We start from the raw sequence: 21,948 nt of genomic DNA on the forward strand, positions 1-21,948 counted from the left end.
AATTGGTGTGCCCAGAAGTGCAAACACCAACTAGAACACTAGGTGGTTACAAAGAAAAGTTATCAAAGAAACTAAGAGGAAGAAAAAAAAGGAAATATTATTGCAGAAAAGAAAAGAAAAAAGAAACCTGGAGGAGATCCATGAAGGTGAGCAGCCAAGTGTTAGTGAGTAAAAGGAATAAGGACTTGCTTTATGTGTGCAGCACCAGTGCTTAAGAAGAGGTAGTGCAGATACATCACATGGGAGAGGCAGATAAAAGAGCTGACAAAACAACAACTGCAGAAAAATTCCACCAATACACTCCATATTCCTGTCGAAGAATGCAGATCATGGGTGAAAGCGATCAGGCGAACCATGATGGACAGCTGGCAGTCCCCACAATGAACAAAGCTGAAGACGGGGCGGAGGCAGTGATACTGTGGCAAATACCTATCCTAGATGGACCACCGCCCACTTGGTACACCATGGTGCTGCCACATCCTACCCCTTACCAGCTTTCAGTGAGTAAGTGGCACCTGCCACCACTGCCCTTGATGAAAAGTATGGACGGCGTGTCTGAAAAACTTTCAAAGTCATGCGAGAGGTGGACGGTGGGATCTATACGTCCCTTCTGTTCCACTGTGTGGGGATTTTCAAAGTGTTTCTGAACCTGCCCAATGCAGACAGGAACTATGAGGTCACTTCAGTTCACAATTGAACCCTGACTATGAATGATTAGTTCTCAGGCAGTTACAACAAAGGGAAAGTGAAATCAATTGACAGTTTCTATGTTCACCAGCAAGAACTTGCCAGTACCTGTATAGAAGACAACCGGTCCAAGGAAGTACAAGTCATACAGATTTGCTGGTCATCATTACAAGAAAGGTTGATTTTGCCTGTCGATGAGAGCACCCCTTTCCCTTCCCTCCAAATTTACTGGAACAAGAATGCTCCTTTCGTCCGTTCATGAGACTCCGTCTCTGTGGCCTACCTAATCGCTTCCCTGTCGCGAACCCTACCGGCTTCAGCCTCGCCATCAGCAGTCTCTCAAACCACTGAGAGGACTTTGATTGACAATGTCCCCTCCTTGCCTCAGTTGGTCCCTCCACTCTACATATGGTCCCACCATCTTGTATTATGAGACCCCGTTCCAACCCCGGCCGAATCCCCTATCCCCCTGTCCCTCATTCCCCTTATTCAGTTATATGTATTTGTTTCATGTACTTGCAATGCCCCAGGGGCTCAGGGTGATGAGCCCTACTGTCAGTGGGAATGTCCTGAATCGCCAACTGTCCTTCCTGTTGCTTCAGGACACCTGTCTCTTTCCCCAACATAACTTTCAACTACAGGTTGTCTGGAAAATGTGGGTACTTTTGGAACTATGAGTTTTCCACTGGGGAATGATGCCCATGGAGTCTAATGCGAGTATGACCTCTGTTGCCATGTTATGTTGTTCCATTGTTGAAGAGTTGCAGATGGGGAGATCCTGCTGAATATTAACAGCCATCTGTCTGCTTTTTGTCCCCCACCTCACACCTTCTTAGGCCCCACCTCTTCCCCTCTCTAAGCTGCCCTTTTCCTCCAACCCCTTTACTTTCTCTCATCATCATGCTTGTGGCAGGTGCCTCTGCTACGTTCCACGAGGGGTCAATTCTAAAACCAATTTCTAAAGTCAAGAGAAAAATAGTTTGTGACCATGGGGCTGATCATTGCAATGCGTTTGGGAAAAACAGCGCCTGTCTGTGCCATTGAGGGCAGAAATGTATTTAGTTCCAGAAAAACGGTGTTGGATCAAGCCCTGATCTCTTGACTGGGTGAGAGTATTCTGCTTAATTCAGAAACTCTGTCCATCACCACCCCTTGTTGTTAAATATTTAGTTCCAGTTATATACACATGGGCGGTAATGTTGCTGTCCATTGGTCTTTTTGGTTATTGGCCAGCAGTTGACGTATTACCTCATTTGAGCCGGTGCAATAAAACTGTGCTACGATAGCTCTTTAATTAATGCACTTGGTCTGTCTGTCGTGAGGATGCTTGGGAATCGCTGGTTTGGAATGGTTGTAGGAGTGTGTTGGATGGACTCAATCATTTGTATCTGAGGTTATGATAGCCCCCCTCCCCCCAGCGCCTTGAAACTCTCACGGGTGAGTAATGCGCTTTATAAACCCCTGATTGATTGATTGATTGATTGACTGTGCGTTGGTCTGGCTGTATCCCCTGTGGCCACTGCCAGGGAATTATATTGCACCTATCTTCAACAAGACAGCAATGCCTCATATCTTTTGCACGTAGAAAACTTTGTGTCCCCAACCTCAACCTCTCTTTGACCGATTATCGCTCAAACCCCACAGCGCCTGGAGACCTCCTGGGGGACAAGCTACGCTATCCAAGCCTCGATGATTGATTGATTGATCAATTGATCGTTTGATTGAAACGGCCACTTCTGTGAGAAATTGTAATTTGGGTCCCAATATCACTGTCAGGGTTTTGACGCGTGATTCATGGTGCGAGACGTATATGCCTTGCAAGTTGCAACATCGTGGTGTATATCTGTGGCTGCTGTGCGTGAGCATGTGTTGCCACTGTGAATGCTGCACCAAGCTCTAGTAACAATGTGACTCTGTCCCCCTTAAACACTAGCCTTTATTTGTGCTTGACCCAACTGATCTGCTTGTAAAGAGGCTACTTCGATTAACACTGACTGACATGTCCATCGCTCAAATGAACACATTTTTCCCTATGCTACCTAACTACTAATCCTTTTTGGGTTCCAGAGTAGCGAGCTAATCGCCGAAAAGTGCTTAGATATATCGTCAGGGTTAAGCGCTATATAAATACAAATTACAATTACAGTGGGACCTTAATTTGTTCCTTACTTTCCTTATGTGTACTCCCTTTGAATTATTGCACAGTTGTCCCCTACGTGTCCTGCCCCTCAAGATAGTCTTTATCATCAGGATCACCTAAGCCTCTTCGCAGACAAATTGGTGCTGAGGACTAGAGCTGCCTTTCTCCTGAAAGTTGTAACTTCCTTTGACGTCGGGCATTCCAACCCTGTTCTGATTTTGTTTGCCCCACCTCACTCCTCGAAAGAGGAGGAGATTTACCATTTTTTGGACACAAAAGAGCACTCAGCTTTTACATTGATCGCACCAAAAGAATATTGGGGGGACTATCTGCTCTTTGTGGGGTTTTTCGTTGCAAAGAAAGCTTAGTGGTGCAGAAAGAGATCATGTCTAGATTGATCATTCTCTGTATTAAGATCTGCTCCGCAATAACAAAGAATCAGCCTCCAAAAGAGTTGAGGGCTCATTCTACCTGGACCATGGCTATTACCACTGCATTAGCACTTGGAATGCTTGTCACAGATATTTGTCAGACTGCATTGTGGACATCAGTGCACATGTTCATGAAGCACTGCTGCTTTGACGACTGGTCTGATGGGAAAGGCATGTTGGCAGTTCAAACCTGTAGGACTTTTTGGTCCCAGTCATTCCACAGACCCACCACCAGGAAGGTAAGGTTTGGTATCTATTCTGAATGTGAAGAATATGCAGTTAGAAGTATCCATCAGAAAAGCAAGTTACTAACCTTCTGTAACACTCTTTCTGGTGGATAATCGAACAGCAAATTCCCCACCGTCCTCCTGAACCCCAGTTCTGTGGAATTCACTCTTTTCCCCTAAAACTGTCCCAATTTAGAGATCTGCACACTGGCATAACAATTCGTTTTTGAGCTCTGAGGGAGCGGCTGATGGTCAGAATGAAAATGACATCAGCGTGCTAGGGAGGCACATATATGCGGTTTCACCCGGCACTTCCATGGTGGAGAGGTGTTGATGCGGAGTTGCACAATGCCACCTACTGGTTTTCAGAGGCTATGCTGAAAAATCTTCGGGATCCAGTTTGGCGCCGGGGGATATTGTGAAGGGGAAGAATCTGTAGTTTGATAGGGAATCCACTAGAAAGATTATTTACCTTAACTTGGTCTTTGAGAAAAAGTAAGATGAAGATTTTGAAAACAATGTTGGGGTAATTTCATTTCTATATTGACTTGCATTGAAGTAGTGGAAAATGTATTTGGGAGAAAGTTAAAATAAAGCCTTTGTTGGCTTAAAAAGTAGTGAGTGGGGTGTGGCCAAGCAAGATGGCCGATTGGACGTGATCCGTATCGGCTCCACTGCCAAGTAGCTGTCAGTGCCAGAATAAGAGCACGGATGCAGCCGAGACACGCGACCTCGGGACCCTGAAACATTTGTCCCACATAGGAACCCAAACTGCACTTGCACCGGGGTGAAGAAACAACGGTACAGAGCGAAAGCCCAGGAGCAGCCGCCTGAGGCAAGATGGGGCCACGGAACTCCGGTGGCCATGTATGAGTTACGGAAATGTCTAGGAGGCACAAGCGAGGTTGAGGTGGAGGCTGGAGGCAAGGTGCGAGCCGCGGGCGGAAGTGAGGGTTGGTCCCCGCCCGATAAGTGCACCGGCAGCATCTGGAGAGGTTGGGGACACCGGGAAGGACCCTCCTGTCAGCTTGAAAGATGAGGAGCAGCATAAGATGAGGAGGGGCACAACGGCGGTAAGTGTGGGTGCTGTGAGGTATCCGGATGGCCCTGAGCGTGGCTTTGAGGTGGCCGGGCCACTGCATGCGAGCCAAAGGTTGATCCCAACAGGGGAGGAATAATGATCCCCGGCCACGCCTGACTCCAACATGGTTCCCATATTGTTGTAACTGTGGCAGCCACTTCAACCGGGGGCCTACTCCCTGAATCACCAGGGCAGTCCCTGGGCCGCCCGGAGACACAACCCCGAGGGCTGACTTGTCACCAACAAGAGACATGCCCCTAAGATGGCCACCAACGAACCCATCTAGCTGGAGGGGGGCCTCCTGGCTAGTTCCAATCCTCCGCGCAGGGTCCCAAGCCAACTACACTCTAGGAAAAGTAGAGAAGATATGGGATCAATGAGGGCCTGGAGGCTCACGGTGCCCTCACAGGAGCTGGGGTTTGCATCTATGCCACCAAAGAAAGCTGCACCCAAAGTCTCAATTTTTTATACACCCACTGAGAAAAAGCAACCTAAGGATTGGAGGAACACTGAGTTAGATATGTCGCTTACCAAAGAAGACCTGATGGCCTCCTTGAGGGTCTTCAAGGCTCAATTGCGCACAGAGTTAAAGAGTTACTTGCAAGCCTCAATAGAGCAACTTAAAGCTGACCTAACGGAATTTATGACTTCCCTCCAACATGATGTGGACTCCATAGGAACAAGAGTAATAGAGGTGGAAGGCCAAACACAGGATTTGGACAAGCATATGGCTGATATCCAAGAAAGTATACAGGACCTTTCTAAACAACCACAGCTGGCCCTCCTTAAAAATGAAGATTTGGAAAAACTGATCGAGGAGAGACAATATCAGAATTAGAGATCTGGAGGAGGGTGTAGAGGGGCCTGATCTGGAGGCTTTCGTGGAAGGTCTCTGCACAGAGGTTCTAGGGCCGCGCCAATTGAAAATCAAAATAGAGAGGGCTCATCGTGTGGGACCCTCAACACTTGGAGAGGGAAGACGTACCCAAGATGTCCTGGTTAAGCTACACTCCTTCAAAGTTAAGGACGCCATCCAACAGGTGGTGCAGAAAAAGGACTCAATAGACCTCCAAGGCTTCTCCTGTGCATTGTTCCAGGACTTGGCGTAATCCACCCTCCAATGAAGGCAAAGCTTTAGACAGCTAGGCGGTGGGCCTTGGCCAAGGCTCCAGCCAGCATGCCCTTAGTCTGGAGGAACTCGCCTAGTTTCAATCTTTGGGTCTCAATAATACGTGGAGGACCCTCAATCCAGATGTAAAGGATTACACTTATTTTTCACATGTCCATCGAATGTACTCAAGATTAGAATATATATTTGTTAATTAGGGGCTATGAGGGATCCTCCTGGAAGCAAAGATTCACCCCATTACACTTTCACAGCACAGCCTGGTCTCAATGTGCCTAAATAGGGTAAGCACTGTCCACGGGCTACCGAGATGGTTCTTCCCCATTTCCATAACACGTGATAGGTTGCTCCGAGACTAATTTCACTTGACTATCAAGAAATGTTTCCAACTGAATGACCCGATAGCAACCTTGCCACTAAATAATCAGGATGCCTTTGAGGCGGTATTTCGGGGCAAATGCATTATACTCATGGTAGCGCTGAATAAACAGAGAGCTGTGGAACGAGCAACGTTGGAGGTAGAGCTTGTGCGGATAAAAACTGAACATAAAAATAAGGCCATCTGGATTTTAAAGTACCAACTCAGCGCATTAAAGGGGAAGCTTAACGCAATTTCCACTAATAAGGCGGAATGTATTCTCCTGCATTTACGCCTTAACGCATACTCTCAGGGCAACATGGAGGGCACGCATTTGGCTCAGCAACTCCGGGAAAAAAGAAAAAGGGAATATATTGGAGGAATTTTCAGAGAGGGAGGGAGGGGGGATAGAACACTCGAACCCCGACAAGATGAACATCTTTGGGGACTTCTATAAGAAACTCTGTTGGGCAGATCCCACAGAAACTAAAGCCTGACTCAGATATCTGGATTCTCTCACACTGTCCCAAGTTCCTCCAACCTGAAATGAATGGCTGAACCTTTCAATCTCTGAGGAGGAGGTGAGACAGGTAATCACAGCATTAAAACTACATAAGTTCCCAAGGCCAGATGAGTTGACAGCCCACTTTTATAAAACATACACTCTGGAGATTATTCCCCACCTGACTTCACTCTTTAAATTGATAGCGGAGGGCCAGCAGGTGTCATCATCAATGGCGGAGGCCATGATTACGGTGATTCCGAAGGCTGGGAAGGACTGACAGCATCGTGCGTCCTACAGGCCAATTTCACTCTTGAACCTGGATGCCAAATTATACTCAGCAATCTTGGCCGCTAGACTAGAGAACCTGATGTCGGGTATAATCCACCCCGACCAATCTGATTTTATAAAGGGGAGGCAAACTCATTACAATATTCGCAGGACACTACATCTTATAGAAAAAGTTTCAAAATTCATGACGCCGGCTCTCTTGGTAGGGCTGGATAGGGAAAAAGCCTTTGACAGGGTGGACTGGTCTCTTTTTTTTTCTCTTCTTTACACTGAAAGGCTTTGGGTTTGAGGATCCCTTTATCAACATGATTAAAGCCAACTACGTACACCCCCGCTCGAGAAAACAAGTTAATGGGGTAAGCTCCAAGCCATTTGCCTTGGGCCGGGTAATGCGGTACTGTCTCCCCTGCTGTTTGACCTGAGTATTGAGCCCCTGGTGGTTCGGATTCGGGCAGCTCCAGAAATCAAGGGGCTTAGATTTGGGGGTGAAGATCACAAGTTATCGCTCTTCGCAGATGACTTCCAGATGACACTCTCCTCCCCCATTCTTCTTGTGGGCCCTTCGGGATGAGTTGAGGGAATTTGAGGCGGTGGTGGGATTCCGAGTTAACCTGGCTAAGTCTTCCATACTAAACCTGACTTTGTCTGAGAGGGAGAAGACTCTTATACAAGGGGAAGAACTGTTTCAGTGGGCTAAAAAAAAACTTGCATAACTGGGGAGCCAGAATACACCACACTTAGAGGGTTTATTTAAGGGTAACTATCCTCACCTTCTGCCCCAAATCCAACAAGACCTCAAGCGGTGGAAACCTCTGTTTGTGTCATGACTGGGGTGCATACACATGATCATAATGACAGTCCTGCCCAAACTCCTCAATTTGTTCCAGGCTCTTGGTCCCATGGCTATGCTCCCTCAACATGCGCTATGTATGGCAAAATGGCAGAGCTCGCCTGCCGTTTCATGAGTTAAGACAACCAAGGAACGAGGAGGGTGTGGGGCTCCCGGACTTTAGCCTCTATTATAAGGCAGCACAACTGAGGGTGGTGGTGGAGTGGTCCAAGAGAGAGTCGGACAAGCACTGGCTCCACATGGATCGAACAATAGTGGGAAGAACGATTTGGGACCTCCTCTGGAAGCCTAATTTATTTATTTTTATTTTATTTATTTTATATTCTTGTATAGCGCAAGAATCGACCCCTTACGAGGTATCTCCGCGCTTTTGCTCGCAAGATGGGATGGCTGCTGTAAACCAGGGATTAGGTTGTAGACTGATGATGGAATGTTTATTCTTCCTGGAATAAGACGGTTTTTAATTTCTTCCTGAAAGAGGAATGGTTAAGGGTTTGTCTTAGGCCAATAGGAAGGTTATTCCAGAGCTTGGGCCCTACCAGGGAAAAGGCTCTGCCACCTTGTCTGGTTTTTTTGACAAGTGGGGTTTTAAGAAGCAGTTGGTTGCTTGACCGTAAGGCTCTGTCAGGTTTATAGAAGGGCAGCTTTTGGGACAGATAGTTAGGGCCTTTCCCGAACAGGCATTTGTGCACAATGCAACAGATCTTGAACTTGGTGCGTTGTCGTATAGGCAACCAATGCAGTTCTCGCAGCAGGGGTTTGGAGGGGGTTCTGGGGGGGGCATTCAAGACCAGTCTTGCTGCAGTGTTTTGGACCACCTGGAGGCGATTAATAGCGCTCTCGTTGGCTTGAATGAGGAGTCCGTTGCAGTAGTCGATTTTGCTAATCACCATAGTCTGCACTAGGGTCTTTCTATAGCTGTCTGAAAGGTAAGGGAAAATTCTTCTTAACAGACCAATAGTGTGGAAGCATGCCCCAGCAACTGCATTCACATGTTCCTTCAAAGTAAGACTTTGATCCAGTTTCACCCCCAGGTTTTTTACTGTTTGTTTTGGGGTGGGTACTGGTCCCAGGTCTAAGGGCCACCAGTCGGGGGACCATAGTAAGGACGCTTTACCAAAGAGCATTAGCTCCGTTTTTCCAACATTGCATTGGAGGCGATTGACAGCCATCCAGTTGGAGATGGCCCTCATGCCTTCCGCGAAGTTATCCCTAACATTAGAGTTGAAGGAATGGAAAGGGTAAAGAAGTTGGGTGTCGTCAGCGTAGGACACCGGGGTGAATCCATATTTTCTCACAATCTCAGCAAGGGGGGCCACGTACACATTAAACAATGTGGGGCTTAGGCATGAGCCCTGTGGCACCCCCTTCGTGAGCATCCTAGAAGAGGAGCGGTATGGTCCCAGGCTGACGGATTGTGAGCGCCCGGACAGAAAACTCTCCAGCCAGGAAAGGGCTTGACCTCCTATGCCTACTCCCTGTAAACGGCTCATGAGGATCTTATGGGACACAGTATCAAATGCGGCCGACAGGTCTAACAGCACCAGAATCATTGAGCCTCCTCTATCCTGTGACATCTTGATGTTATCGGTCACGGAGAGGAGAGCTGATTCGGTGCTGTAGTTGGGCCTGAACCCAGATTGGGAGTGGTCCAGGCCCCCTGTCTCCTCTATGAACCTGGACAAGTGGATGTTAACATGCTTCTCGGCCAGTTTACTCAGGAGCGGCAGCAAAGAGATGGGACGGAGGTTAGAGAGCTCTGTCCAAGGAGAGATGGCATTTTTCCGAATAGGATTCACCACTGCCTCTTTCCATTGTTGGGGAAGTTTACCTTCTGTAAAGGAAAGGTTCAAAACTTTTTGGATAGAGGGGCAGAGGTCAGTGCAGAGCATGTTCATCACTCTCGGGGGTAGGAGATCAAGGGGGGACCCCGTTTTTGTGGTATTTAGTAAAGATTTTATCTCGTCCTTAGAAATTTCAGGAATGTCAGTGAAAGTTTCAGAGTTGGTTTGTGGACAGAAAACGTCAACCGTCTCTGTATTATTGGGCTGTTTGGCCAGTATTTTATTATAGATGATATCAATTTTATCCTCGAAGTATAATGATATTTTGTTACACAGATCCTGCGAAAAAGTATCAGGACTTTCGCAGGCTGTAGGATTTGTGAAGCTTCTTAGAATCTTATAAAGTTCTCTGGTGGAATTTTCTGCTTCATCTATTTGGGACTGTAAGCTAGTTTTCCTTGCCTTTTTTATGTTGTTGTAATAAGAGGAGGCAGCTTGTTTATAGAGCTCTTTACTTTCACTAGAGTGGTTCTTCCTCCATCGTTTTTCTAGTATTCTACACTTTTGTTTTTCAGTTTTTAGAGCTTCAGTGTACCAGATTTCTTTTTTATTATTAGTCGTAGGTAGTTTGACCAATTTTTGAGGGGCTAAGAAGTTTATTGTGTCGAGGAGGGTGTTGTTAAGTTTGGCCAGGGCCGAATCAGGGTTATCAGAGTCAAAAGGTTGGTGTTTTCCAAGTTTCTGCAAATGCTTCCGGGGAAATCTTGTGCCATGGTCTACGTTTAATGCTCCTGATAGCAGAAGGTTCGGAAGGTTTAGTTAGTTGCATGAAGGAAAATTCCAACATGCTGTGGTCAGACCAGTATACCGATTTGGGGGGATGACAGTAAATTGATGGATCGTTAGTGAAAATGAGGTCTAAGGTATGGCCTCCTCTGTGAGTGGGACCACTATTACGTAAATGTAGGCCAAGTAGGGCAAGGTCCTCCAGTAGGAGCTTGGTATCAGGATCCTCTGGTGTATCTGCATGAAAATTAAAGTCACCAAGTAGGATAAAATGTTCTTTAGCTTTCATGTGAGGAGCAAGAATTTCAGTGAGAGCCAGGGTAAAACTAGTATCGGTGCCAGGAGGGCGGTAGACTAAAGCGCCCTTCCAGTGATGTTTGTTACTAGTATTTATTTTGAAGATCATAATTTCCATAGAGGAAAGTAGAGCTTGTTCTAATATGGTGATTCGGAGACTGTCTTTATGTATTATGGCAGTGCCGCCACCAGTTTTTATCGGGCGGTCTTGCCTCAGGATTTTGTATCCTGTGGGGATTCCTGTCAAAACAGATGGGATAGTGTGAGGCTTTAGCCAGGTTTCCGTTAGGAAACATATTTCTGGTTTGTGACAGCGAATGGTATCCCATATTTCGATGCAATGACGTGGAAGGGATCGGACATTAAGCAGGAAGCTTTTCCAGCCTTTATGTGTGGCTTTAGGTGTAGTAGACTGCCCTGGTATGTTTGTATTGAAAGTGGTTTGGAAACCGCACTGACGACACGAGAAAGGTCCTTCTGGGTAGGGCCAGCCACTATCTAAACATTGGTGGTGATCCTGTGGACGAAGCGATCGTAGGAAATCAGAAGAGTACCTGATTAGGGAGTCTGTCGAGGAGACCAGGACGGGGGAGGGATGGGGGGACATGTGGGCAGGGTGGGTGGCCCCTGGTCCCGTCCAGTCGCGGACGGGCGCAGACGGGCCACTCTTTGGCTACTCTTCGGCGTAGCTTCGGCTCCACTGCGCGCGATCGCTGCGCGCTCGGGGGAAGGCGAGGGCTAAGTAGCCCCGAGAGACCCAGCTGCTAGAGCGCTAACCGCCCAGCAGTTTGGCAACAGGAAGTGGTGTCCTCCCTCTAGCTCCGCGGGAAGAAGAATCAGAGAGCGTGTCCTCTGACGGCTTGCACCAATCAGTAGGGTGTTGTGGTGGTGAGTGCGAGCAATGTGGAAATCAATTTTAAGTTTTAAAATTCCGTTTTAAACAAGATTAAAATAATGCTGTCACAACATCAATCAAAGCGCAGGCTCAGCGCTATAGCCTGGGCGAGCAAGCGGTTCCAAGGTACTGCCACTACCTCTTACCGCAGCGCCAGGAAGTCAGGCTCCGCCTAAGTAGCCCCGAGAGACCCAGCTGCTAGAGCGCTAACCGCCCAGCAGTTTGGCAACAGGAAGTGGTGTCCTCCCTCTAGCTCCGCGGGAAGACGAATCAGAGAGCGTGTCCTCTGACGGCTTGCACCAATCAGTAGGGTGTTGTGGTGGTGAGTGCGAGCAATGTGGAAATCAATTTTAAGTTTTAAAATTCCGTTTTAAACAAGATTAAAATAATGCTGTCACAACATCAATCAAAGCGCAGGCTCAGCGCTATAGCCTGGGCGAGCAAGCGGTTCCAAGGTACTGCCACTACCTCTTACCGCAGCGCCAGGAAGTCAGGCTCCGCCTAAGTAGCCCCGAGAGACCCAGCTGCTAGAGCGCTAACCGCCCAGCAGTTTGGCAACAGGAAGTGGTGTCCTCCCTCTAGCTCCGCGGGAAGACGAATCAGAGAGCGTGTCCTCTGACGGCTTGCACCAATCAGTAGGGTGTTGTGGTGGTGAGTGCGAGCAATGTGGAAATCAATTTTAAGTTTTAAAATTCCGTTTTAAACAAGATTAAAATAATGCTGTCACAACATCAATCAAAGCGCAGGCTCAGCGCTATAGCCTGGGCGAGCAAGCGGTTCCAAGGTACTGCCACTACCTCTTACCGCAGCGCCAGGAAGTCAGGCTCCGCCTAAGTAGCCCCGAGAGACCCAGCTGCTAGAGCGCTAACCGCCCAGCAGTTTGGCAACAGGAAGTGGTGTCCTCCCTCTAGCTCCGCGGGAAGACGAATCAGAGAGCGTGTCCTCTGACGGCTTGCACCAATCAGTAGGGTGTTGTGGTGGTGAGTGCGAGCAATGTGGAAATCAATTTTAAGTTTTAAAATTCCGTTTTAAACAAGATTAAAATAATGCTGTCACAACATCAATCAAAGCGCAGGCTCAGCGCTATAGCCTGGGCGAGCAAGCGGTTCCAAGGTACTGCCACTACCTCTTACCGCAGCGCCAGGAAGTCAGGCTCCGCCTAAGTAGCCCCGAGAGACCCAGCTGCTAGAGCGCTAACCGCTAACCGAAAGAACGATAAATGCTTATTTGAGCACACCCACACGGACTACCCTCAAAGTATGGGATGACCTCACTAAGGGTCTGGGATGGACGACGTACCCCTCCCCATATACTCCAATACACCTAAATCCTGAATGTTCTCCTGCTCTGCAGGCAGGCCTGTTTGACGCTTGGAGGGAGGGGGGATGCCTTGTACTTTCGGATCTCTTTCATAACCATGACATTCTCACATTTGAGCGCTGTTAAAGGGTTTTCCATCTTCCAGCAACTTAACACTTTTGCTACCTACAACTTAAGCATTGGGGCCTACACCCTCCCACCAGGGAGGCCGCCCCACGAGATTTGACACTGATAGAGTCATTTGTACGAATGTTGGTTCCATGAGGGGAGTGATTTCCTTCCAGTACAGTCTCCTAGTCTCCACAATGTGGGCCCCGAAGCCACGCTACACCCACTTTTGGTAACGTACTTTGGGTAGGGTGGTGACAGAGAGAGACTGGAAACATCTGTGGTCTGATATCTCCAAGAACAATCATTCACTAGAACTAAGGGCAGCACACTATAAGACCCTTTTGACTGGTACATTGTTCCCACCAAAGTTAGACAGATTTTCCCTCAGACTTCAGACCTGTGTTGGAGGGGTTGTGGCTTACTGGGGGACTTTCACCACATTTGGTGAGTTTGCCCAACCATTAGACAGTTCTGGAAAGAGATTCTGGCTCAAATGAAAGAGATGTTAGGTTATCTGTCCTTGGGCAGCAAACCAGAGTAGATAAGGCGATCATGTGGGCACGCCTGGGTGGGGCTAAAAAGGCTATCGCAGCCTCCTGGAAGAAGAAAACATCACCAGCCCCGGCACAGTGGCACTCCCGTCTGAGGAAGATGCTCACCATGGGACGGATGGCAGACATCTTTAGAGATGACTACAAGAACTTTGAATATAGATGGGGGCCCTTGGTGTCCTTTATTACAAAACGCCTGCCCCTGGCGGTGTGCCCACCCACAATGAGGGACCTACATTTGTTCCAGTTCTAGAATTCTTGTAGGCTGTTCTACAATCTGCGCCTAACAGCTCCTCGTCTAGCCATGCCCTTCCGATGTGGTCTCTGCACCATCACCCGCCTCGCTCACAGTGCTAAGTTTTCCAATAGCGACAGATAGGTCTTCTCCACCATAGGGGAGTGGGCTGTGGGGGGGCGGGTAGTTATATATGTTATGGAAATGTTGTGTAGACAGAGGTTACGGACAGTGACAGTTGATATAATGTTGATACTCCCAAGCATTACAACACTGTGTAATCTGTAGCGATGGGGGGAATGAGGGAGTTGACGATGCAAAGTACTGACTCTCTGTTTGTTGCACACTCTCAATAAAAATAAGTTTGACACGCAAAAAAGTAGGGGGTGCCCTACCTGAAGCAAAAATATTGGCATTCCAATTTTGATATTGTAATGTATGGCTGCAAAAATGCACCATTCATCTGCTTTTATTTACCACGTTTAGTCACACACAAAAAGCAACTGCAATTAGGGTGACCAACGTCCCTAAATTTCACAGACTGCCCATAATTTGGGCCTCTTGTCTGTTGTCCGTGAAGTATTATTTCGCGGACGCCTTTTGCCCATAATGTCAGACTTTAGAATGAGCTGTCCCCCTGCAAGCAGCCTGCGAGTTCTGTAACTCTCACTGCAGGAGCCAGCTCGTTCTCCTGTTGTGATCAGTGGCCTGTAGCAGCCCCTCCCCGACCTGGCACACGCAGCTATCGGGCCATTATCATTCTGTATGTCGGACAAATTATCACATAGAATGATAATGGGCCAGTGACAGAATATGCTAGGCCTCCTCCTGCCAGAGCCCAGGACATGGCAAGCTGCTTTTGTTTATGGGCTCCTGGCACCTCACCAGGGGCCAAGCTCTGGGGTGGATAGAGGTTTCATTTTGGCACATGTTACCCAGGTGCATCCAATATGCAAACACAGGCATTTAAGTTTCACTCAGGCACGCAACAGAGTGCAAGGTTCTCTCAACCGGCCTCCTCTGATGTGTCTGTAAAATGTACCTTTTGTTTCGAATGTTTGTCCTGAATTCTGACCTTCTGGCCTGAAGTTTTGTCCTGAATTGTTTACCCTTTGTCCTGAATTTTTACACAGATTCCTGAATTTGCACCCAACCATGCCAGTTGGTCACCCTTCCTGGAATAGTTAAAGAATTCTGGGGACCACTTCTTGCATGATCTCAAGCCTTTTTCTTTAAAATCAAGACCAGTAAAGTTAATTGGAAAGTCCAGAAAAGCTGATGTTTTCCCCCCAAGCAGAAAATACAATGTAACTGAATTGTTAAAGATAAAACAGAAAATACAATATATCAGAATTGTTAAAATGAACAGAATCAGAAGTGCAATGGTTAAAAGGAAACAGGAAACTTTACACACAGACTTATATAAGTACCAGGTCGGAGGACCTTCATAATTGCAAACCATGAACAGACAGTGGGTGTGAATGCTTTCTGAATAAAAGGGTTGTCCTCGAGTACAAAACAGGTTTGTGTAAAAAACAGAAAAGTGTGACTGCATCCCCAAGTTACGGTAGCGTGGTGAATGATACTTGTGTATGTCAATACTTTAATGCACGGTCATCCCGTTCCAAGATGTCCGCCAAGGAGAGGTAACGCTCAGTCCTCTCTCCATGTCTATGGCGGGTTACGCCGCTGGCGCAGCTCCGTCTGTGAATGCGGAAGCGGCGCCGCTGGTGGGCGGTGACGCGGTTGTTGTTGGTATCGCTGCGCCGCAGACAGAGACGGAGACAGCGGAGCCCGGTACAGAGAGGAACCACACCGAGCCAGGAGACCCACCACCAGTGCTCCCCCGGTACAGAGAGCACCGACACCGAGCCAGGAGAGCCCCAGCGCCCGCACGGCCCCGACATGAAGTTCGTATATAAGGAGGAGCACCCGTTCGAGAAGCGGCGGTCCGAGGGCGAGAAGATCCGCAAGAAGTATCCCGACCGTGTGCCAGTAAGAATGGGGCAGGGGAAGGGGCATCGAGGGCGACCAGACGCTCCTCGTCACCGTGTCCCAAGCCCCCCTTTCGCAAGTCACTTCGTTAAAGGGGAGACCTGGGTTTAATTGAATCAGGACTATAAGTCCCAGAATGCATCTGGCGGTTAAAGGACAGGGATAATGGTGACCATGGTGACAGGAAGCGCCTGGTAACACGACTGCTACATCGTGACACTGGGCGTCTGCCTGGGGTTTAAAGATAAGGATCTGGTGCAATATCACCCAAAGTGTCTGCTCAGTAGTAGAGACTGCGAAGTGTTGTAATGTTGCACAGGGCGAGGTGTCCAACGTGAGTCCGGGGTGCGATCCAGGCATGCAAGCAATCGAAGTTCAACTGGTTTAATAGTGGTTATATCTTGAACATTTGCTATGGATCCTGTCTGGACTTAGGTTGGACACAACAGTCACAAGGTGTTTTTGTATAAGGGAGTTGCCAGATCTTAGTTGCAGGTCACACAGTGTCAGCCCAGGAGGAGCTATCAGACCGTCATACAAAATCACGTATACTTGCGTAGGGCATTGAATCACGTTATTCAAGGTTACACCAGAACGCACTCATTCTTGTAGATCTTGCTCCTTAACATGATCACGGTTTATATGACCTAGGAGATCACTGATGGTTTAATGATGCGAAGTTGCATGAGGTGTCTGCTGAGGGGTTACAGACTTGTTTCGCCGCATTGTAAGACCCGTGTGTGCATGGAGACTGGGTTGAAGGACCCAGTAAAACATAATAAGATGGTGTTTGTATTATGATACTTCAGATCAAGAGAAGTATGTCACATCTCTCACTGTGGATCACTGAGAGCATAAGCCTTGGTGTAGAGAGCATGCCCTACTACTACATGATCGAACATGGCTTTGGGCAAGGAGGACGAAACAGGACCAGGGAATATGGAGCAAGCTTACCACGACCTGGTGAGAATTTCTTGGTGCCCTCTGAGAAGGGATTGCATTGACTGGGTTATATACCAGAAGCTTTTTTGTGCATCCAGGCTTTGGTCAGCATCTTACTTTTCTGCTTGGCTGTATTGCTCCGAACGCATTAAACGCCCATCATTTCGAAAATGTCTTTTTATAGCTACTTTCGAGCTGTTCTACTAAAATAAGCGCCAGTGGTTATAGTGCAGAGTCGGCTGGAGACCGTTGTCTTTAAAGTTACTGTTGATTGTGACTCCAAATAGAACTGCTTACCTTTTACCGAGCTCTGGTAGATGTATGAAGTCTAGTTTTGAGCCTGCACTGAATATAATTAAACTAATGCCCCCACACAGAAATCTTTGGCAAACATCTAAACTAAATCTCAAGGACGGATTTTGCATTGAATTTATCTGTAAACCTTCATTTTGGGTTAGAGACGTATTCTGTCCCTAGTGAATGTTCTTCGTTTGTGTGCGGTTGATCTTGGGGGTTGCATATGTACAGTAAGTATGACATCTTTTCAGAAATTGATAGCACACAGGTGGCGGTGAGTGTGTATGTGCCAGTTTCACTACAAAGTGCAGAAACTATTCAACAAAACATTGTAAGGCTGTAGCACTGCGGTCGTTTTATATTGTACTGGCCTTTGAGGCACTGCGGTAGTGTTATGTACTCCCAGCAAGTGAGCAGCGTTGTATACTTGGGGTTAACGAGAAACATTTACCGATCAAGGGGTGACATTAGCGACCTCTTTTGCAATTTAGCGAGACACATTGATAGTGCTGATTTGTAACAGTGGGAATCCCGTCTAGTAACTGGTAATGAGGAGTACTGTTGGCCAAAGAGAAGTGATCATCGTGCTGTGTGGTACCATCCAACATGGAATGCTGGTAATGCTTTGTCATGACATACTAAGAGGAGGACTGACAGGACCGCGTGCCTCCAGCCAACATGGAACGTTAAGTACTGATTGATGTTGGACAATGTGAGACATTAGTAGTGCTATGTGCTGCCGGCTGACGAGGAGAAATGTGCATACTATGTACTACTGGCCAAAGTGGTACAGTAGTACTGAAGGACCCCACCATGCTGGGTTGTAGGGGTGTGTGCCAGCTGCCTATACTCCGAGACTGAATGGTAGTGCCTGCATCCTGGTTGGCTGTAATGTCAGCCTCTTCCACTAAGACGCAAGTGGTATGCTGGTATCCTTGCAGAAAATAGCCTAAGTTCTTCTTTCACTCTACCCCTCGTGATCTGCTGCACTGCAAGGTTCCTTATTTGCTCTAGGGTGTTTATAATTGTCAGGAGACCAGACTGTATCTTTCTAGTTTGCGGAAATGTCAGGGAGCGCTGACAAATATGGTAAAGAAATGCAGAATTCTGTCCTCTTAAAACCATTGGCATCATATTTGATTTTCCTCCTATCATACAGTCAGTTACCTATGAAATAGAGAAGTTTCGCTGGCAAACCGTAACTGACCCCGCCCCGCATTCCTCAAATTCTGGGCAGGTGACAGTGCATGAGTTGTTTGATTTGACTCTTTAGCTTAACAGCAGTTTCTTTTTGGACTTGATCTAAGTCTGTTTCCGTACAGGCCTGAAAAGTGATCTCTGCATTGACCTTATCTGTCTCTCTTCCCTGTTTTGACCTGTCTGCCAGCTCAACAGAGGAGTGCTGCTGCTGCTGCCAATATTAGTGCCTACTGCCTTTCTATCAGCTGTTTTTCTACTCCTCTTAGTATAACGCTTTCTTCTTCACAGCACTATTTGCAGTAATGACATTAATCTTTTAGACTTGTATTACTGAGTCACACATTATTTTTTGTTTTTCAATTGGAGTTCTACAATTTGTTTACCAAACTGAAACAATTAAAGTGTGTGCCTGAAAGAATCTGGCTTTACCAATTTAGGCGTACACCATGCAAATAGTCCAGACTACCCTTATTTGGCTTACAGGGCTTTCTTCAATAATCCCAAGTGGCATATTCCAGTCCTAACTGCCAGGCCCTCCCTGGACCGTAAAACCAGCATCAAGGATCTGGTTTTCTAAAGACATATTGGGGACATTATAAAGTTGACCTAGGAATCCATTCCACCAGTTGGTTACCATTGGCTTTGTGGTTTGTAACTCGCATTTAATGGCTTTCTATCGGCTGGCTTTATTTGCTTTAGGATGTCCAGCTTAAGTTCGTCCCTCCCGTTGCTCAAATCTTGTTTACTGTATTCTTCCACCAACTTGCTTTCTGTCAACAGACCTTTAAATCTTGTTCTTATCTTGTAATGTTTGCTGGGCATTCAGAGACTGAGGTCAGATGTCAGACTGTCTCTTCAAGGGAGCTTGGTGTTTACCTTTCTCTCGCTGACGTCAAAGTGAGAGAATTTGTGACAATCCATCCTGCTGAGTGACCATGCGATAGGGTAGGCTTTAGGATGTTATTTTTTCTAGCACACAACAAAAATTAACTGTGATCTTTCAGAATAAATTAAAAAAGTTAAAATGAAACCAATTTCTTTGTAATACTGAAGTGTAGTGGAAACAAATATTTTAATACAATCCATGGATGTTTAATTCCTGTAGCAGACGCCCGGGACATATTGTTTGGGGTCCAGGGCATTATAATGTCTATTTTGTCCTAGGGACAAGTAGGCCTAACCCCCTGCTTCACAAACCCTTTTCCAATTTCAATGTTAGGTTTCTTACTGTACACCAGATCTTAAAGGTTTCCTTTGTCATAGGTGGGACCTTCTACTCTTTTGGTGAGCTGCAGGCAGCTTAGATCATGTAAAATGCCTGGCACAGTGGTGTTGTTGATCTCATTGAAGTGAATGCGTAGATCCCCAAGGAGAGTGAAATTTGTTTTTTCAATGGAAATGCTAGCTAGGGTTACAGGTAAGACTTCCAGCACAGAGACGTTTTAAAGCATGGGCAATGTGGGCACTGGCTTAGGCCCAAGCCTTTCAGGGTCCCCCCTGAAAGACCCAACTCTGTTCTGTAGAGTCATGTCCTGATGACCTTGAATAATTCTTAAACGGATACTTTTTTAAAAACTGTTTTCCTTTCATTAATTTTTAATGTGGGTGATGTTGTAGAGTCTATTACAGACATTTTGCATACAGATGTGTTTCTATTTCATGCAACATCCATAAAAAAAAGTTACATTTACAGATCAAAAACAGGACCTCACATATGAGAAATGGGAGAGTGTCGCAGAGATTATTTGCAGTAATATTAGCGAGCCGCTGCTGTTACAATATTGAAAACACTGCTCTATACCTGAATATTAGATGTAAACAAATTTAGAATTTTGAGTGTGCCTGTGCACTGTCAGTGGCCTGGCCAAAGAGGGCAGGAAAGAGCTGAAATTGGATCATAAATGCGAAGCTTTTACGAACCGGGGCACCCAAAATTCATTTGACCCCGGGGCCCAAAAATCCTTAAGATGTCCCTGCTTCCGCAAACTTAGTTCATGGGCCTGGGGGGTCTATACCCTAGCATCACTGAGAAGGAAGCAGTGGATGACAAGTTTATAGCAAAAGAGATATTCTCAAAGTCAGGGATAGACATGGGATTAAATATACATCCATATGTGTCTTTTAGGATGATGGCGTTACCCCCACCACTTTTGTGCTTGCAGTATTTCCTACATATAAAATATACTGCAGGAGCGCTTGATTGAGGTCTAGTGTAAAGACATCATGTAGCCATGTTTCTGTTAGAAACAGGACACCCAGTTGTTCATCATCCATTAGTGTTAGTAGTTCAAATATATGACATGACAGGGATCTACAATTGATAAGTGTCAGATAACATTTTATGGGCCCAGGTATTCTAGCTCCGACTTCCTTGGGATTGCAAATTGAAAAACTACACAGGGGCAGCTTTGTGTGCAGTAAAACTGTAGGTCTGTGCAAATGTAATGGCAATTTCAATTAGAAATCTGTTGTCTATAATGGCATACCATGCATAATCCAAGTTACCCATTCTACGCTGTTCCACTCTACACCACTTCACTCTACTCCACTCTATGCCCTTCCACACCACATCACTCTACGACACTTCACTGTAAGACACTCTGTGTTACATCTTGTCGCTTCACGCCCTTCAACTCTGCACCCCTCCACATCACTTACTCCAATATACCTAAATCCACTACAGTCTACCTCAATCCACTCCAATGTACCTCACTCCACTACAGTCTACCTCAATCCACTTCATTGTTATCTACGCACTTCACTCTGCCCTACTCCACCCAATCTGCCCTACTCTACCCAATCTGCCCTACTCTTCTTCACCCAGTCTACCCCACTCTACTCATTCCACTCAATCTACCACCCCACCCCATTCCACTCTGCCCCACTTCACGCTACCCCAATCTACTGTACTCCAGTCTACTCCACCCCACCCCAATCTATCCCACTTCAATTTACCTCACTGCAATCTATCCCACTCCATTCCAATCTACTCGAATCCACCCAATCTACTTTACTCGACCCCCACTCTACTTGGCCCCCACCCCACTCAACCCCACCCTGCTCGACTCCATCCCGCTCTGCTCGACTCCATCCCCCTCTGCTAGACCCCACTCCACGCTACCCCACTCCACCCCAGTCTACGCAACTCTAAACCAACCTACGCCACTCCCTGCTGGCTCAATCTGCCCACTCTCCGCTACGCTAATCTACCTCAATCAACCACACCCCACACCACTAACCTTTAGCCATGCTGAATAGCAGCCACACTGGTGTACAACATGGCAAAAACACATTGCCACAGCCAATAGCTCTCGTGTAGGTGAGACCTATTGGCTTTGCCAATGCTTGATGTACCCTTCTATCCAATTTACACGGGGTTTCAATAAGTGTCTGATCCGCTGTTCAAATCAGATGGGTTCAAATCAGATGGGATCAAAACTTGCAAGCAGCCATGGCGTTTTGTAAGTCGGCTTCATGTGCAGCCCAGCTGTATGCATTTTCCAAATTCCTCTTCATGTTTAAAGTATATGACTGCCTGGTGAACCCCATAACCCCGGGAAGGAGACAGGCTTGAATGTTGCCCACAATAATCAAACCTTTATTTGACATGCTGTTCAATTGTTGTTGTACTATGAGGGCCACAAAAAATGGCACTATATAATGTCATTTAATTTTCATTTGATGTGATTGTGATTTCTAGAAGTTGTAATACAATGAACTTATTTACTAAAAGAAACTGTATATGAACATGGAAACTATAAAAGACTGCATTGCGACACGTATTTATTGGTCGAATGTTTTGTCAGTAGGTTGCTGTATAGTTTTGATGTTTGTATCTGAAA

The 21,948-nt window shown here is 46.7% G+C and overlaps 1 protein-coding gene across 1 annotated transcript in view; it reads left to right on the forward strand.

The window, feature by feature from the left end:
- Positions 1-15,413: 15,413 nt before the first annotated feature.
- Positions 15,414-21,948, forward strand: part of GABARAP (GABA type A receptor-associated protein) — a 39,198-nt gene continuing 32,663 nt past the window's right edge. Inside the window, exon 1 of the mRNA XM_086946100.1 lies at positions 15,414-15,667. Coding sequence (XP_086802226.1) covers positions 15,578-15,667 — 90 coding nt within the window. The 5' untranslated portion in view covers positions 15,414-15,577. The remainder of the gene's footprint in view (positions 15,668-21,948) is intronic.

Source organism: Lissotriton vulgaris, chromosome 12 (genome assembly GCF_964263255.1).
Source record: "Lissotriton vulgaris chromosome 12, aLisVul1.2, whole genome shotgun sequence".
Lineage (NCBI taxonomy): Eukaryota > Metazoa > Chordata > Amphibia > Caudata > Salamandridae > Lissotriton > Lissotriton vulgaris.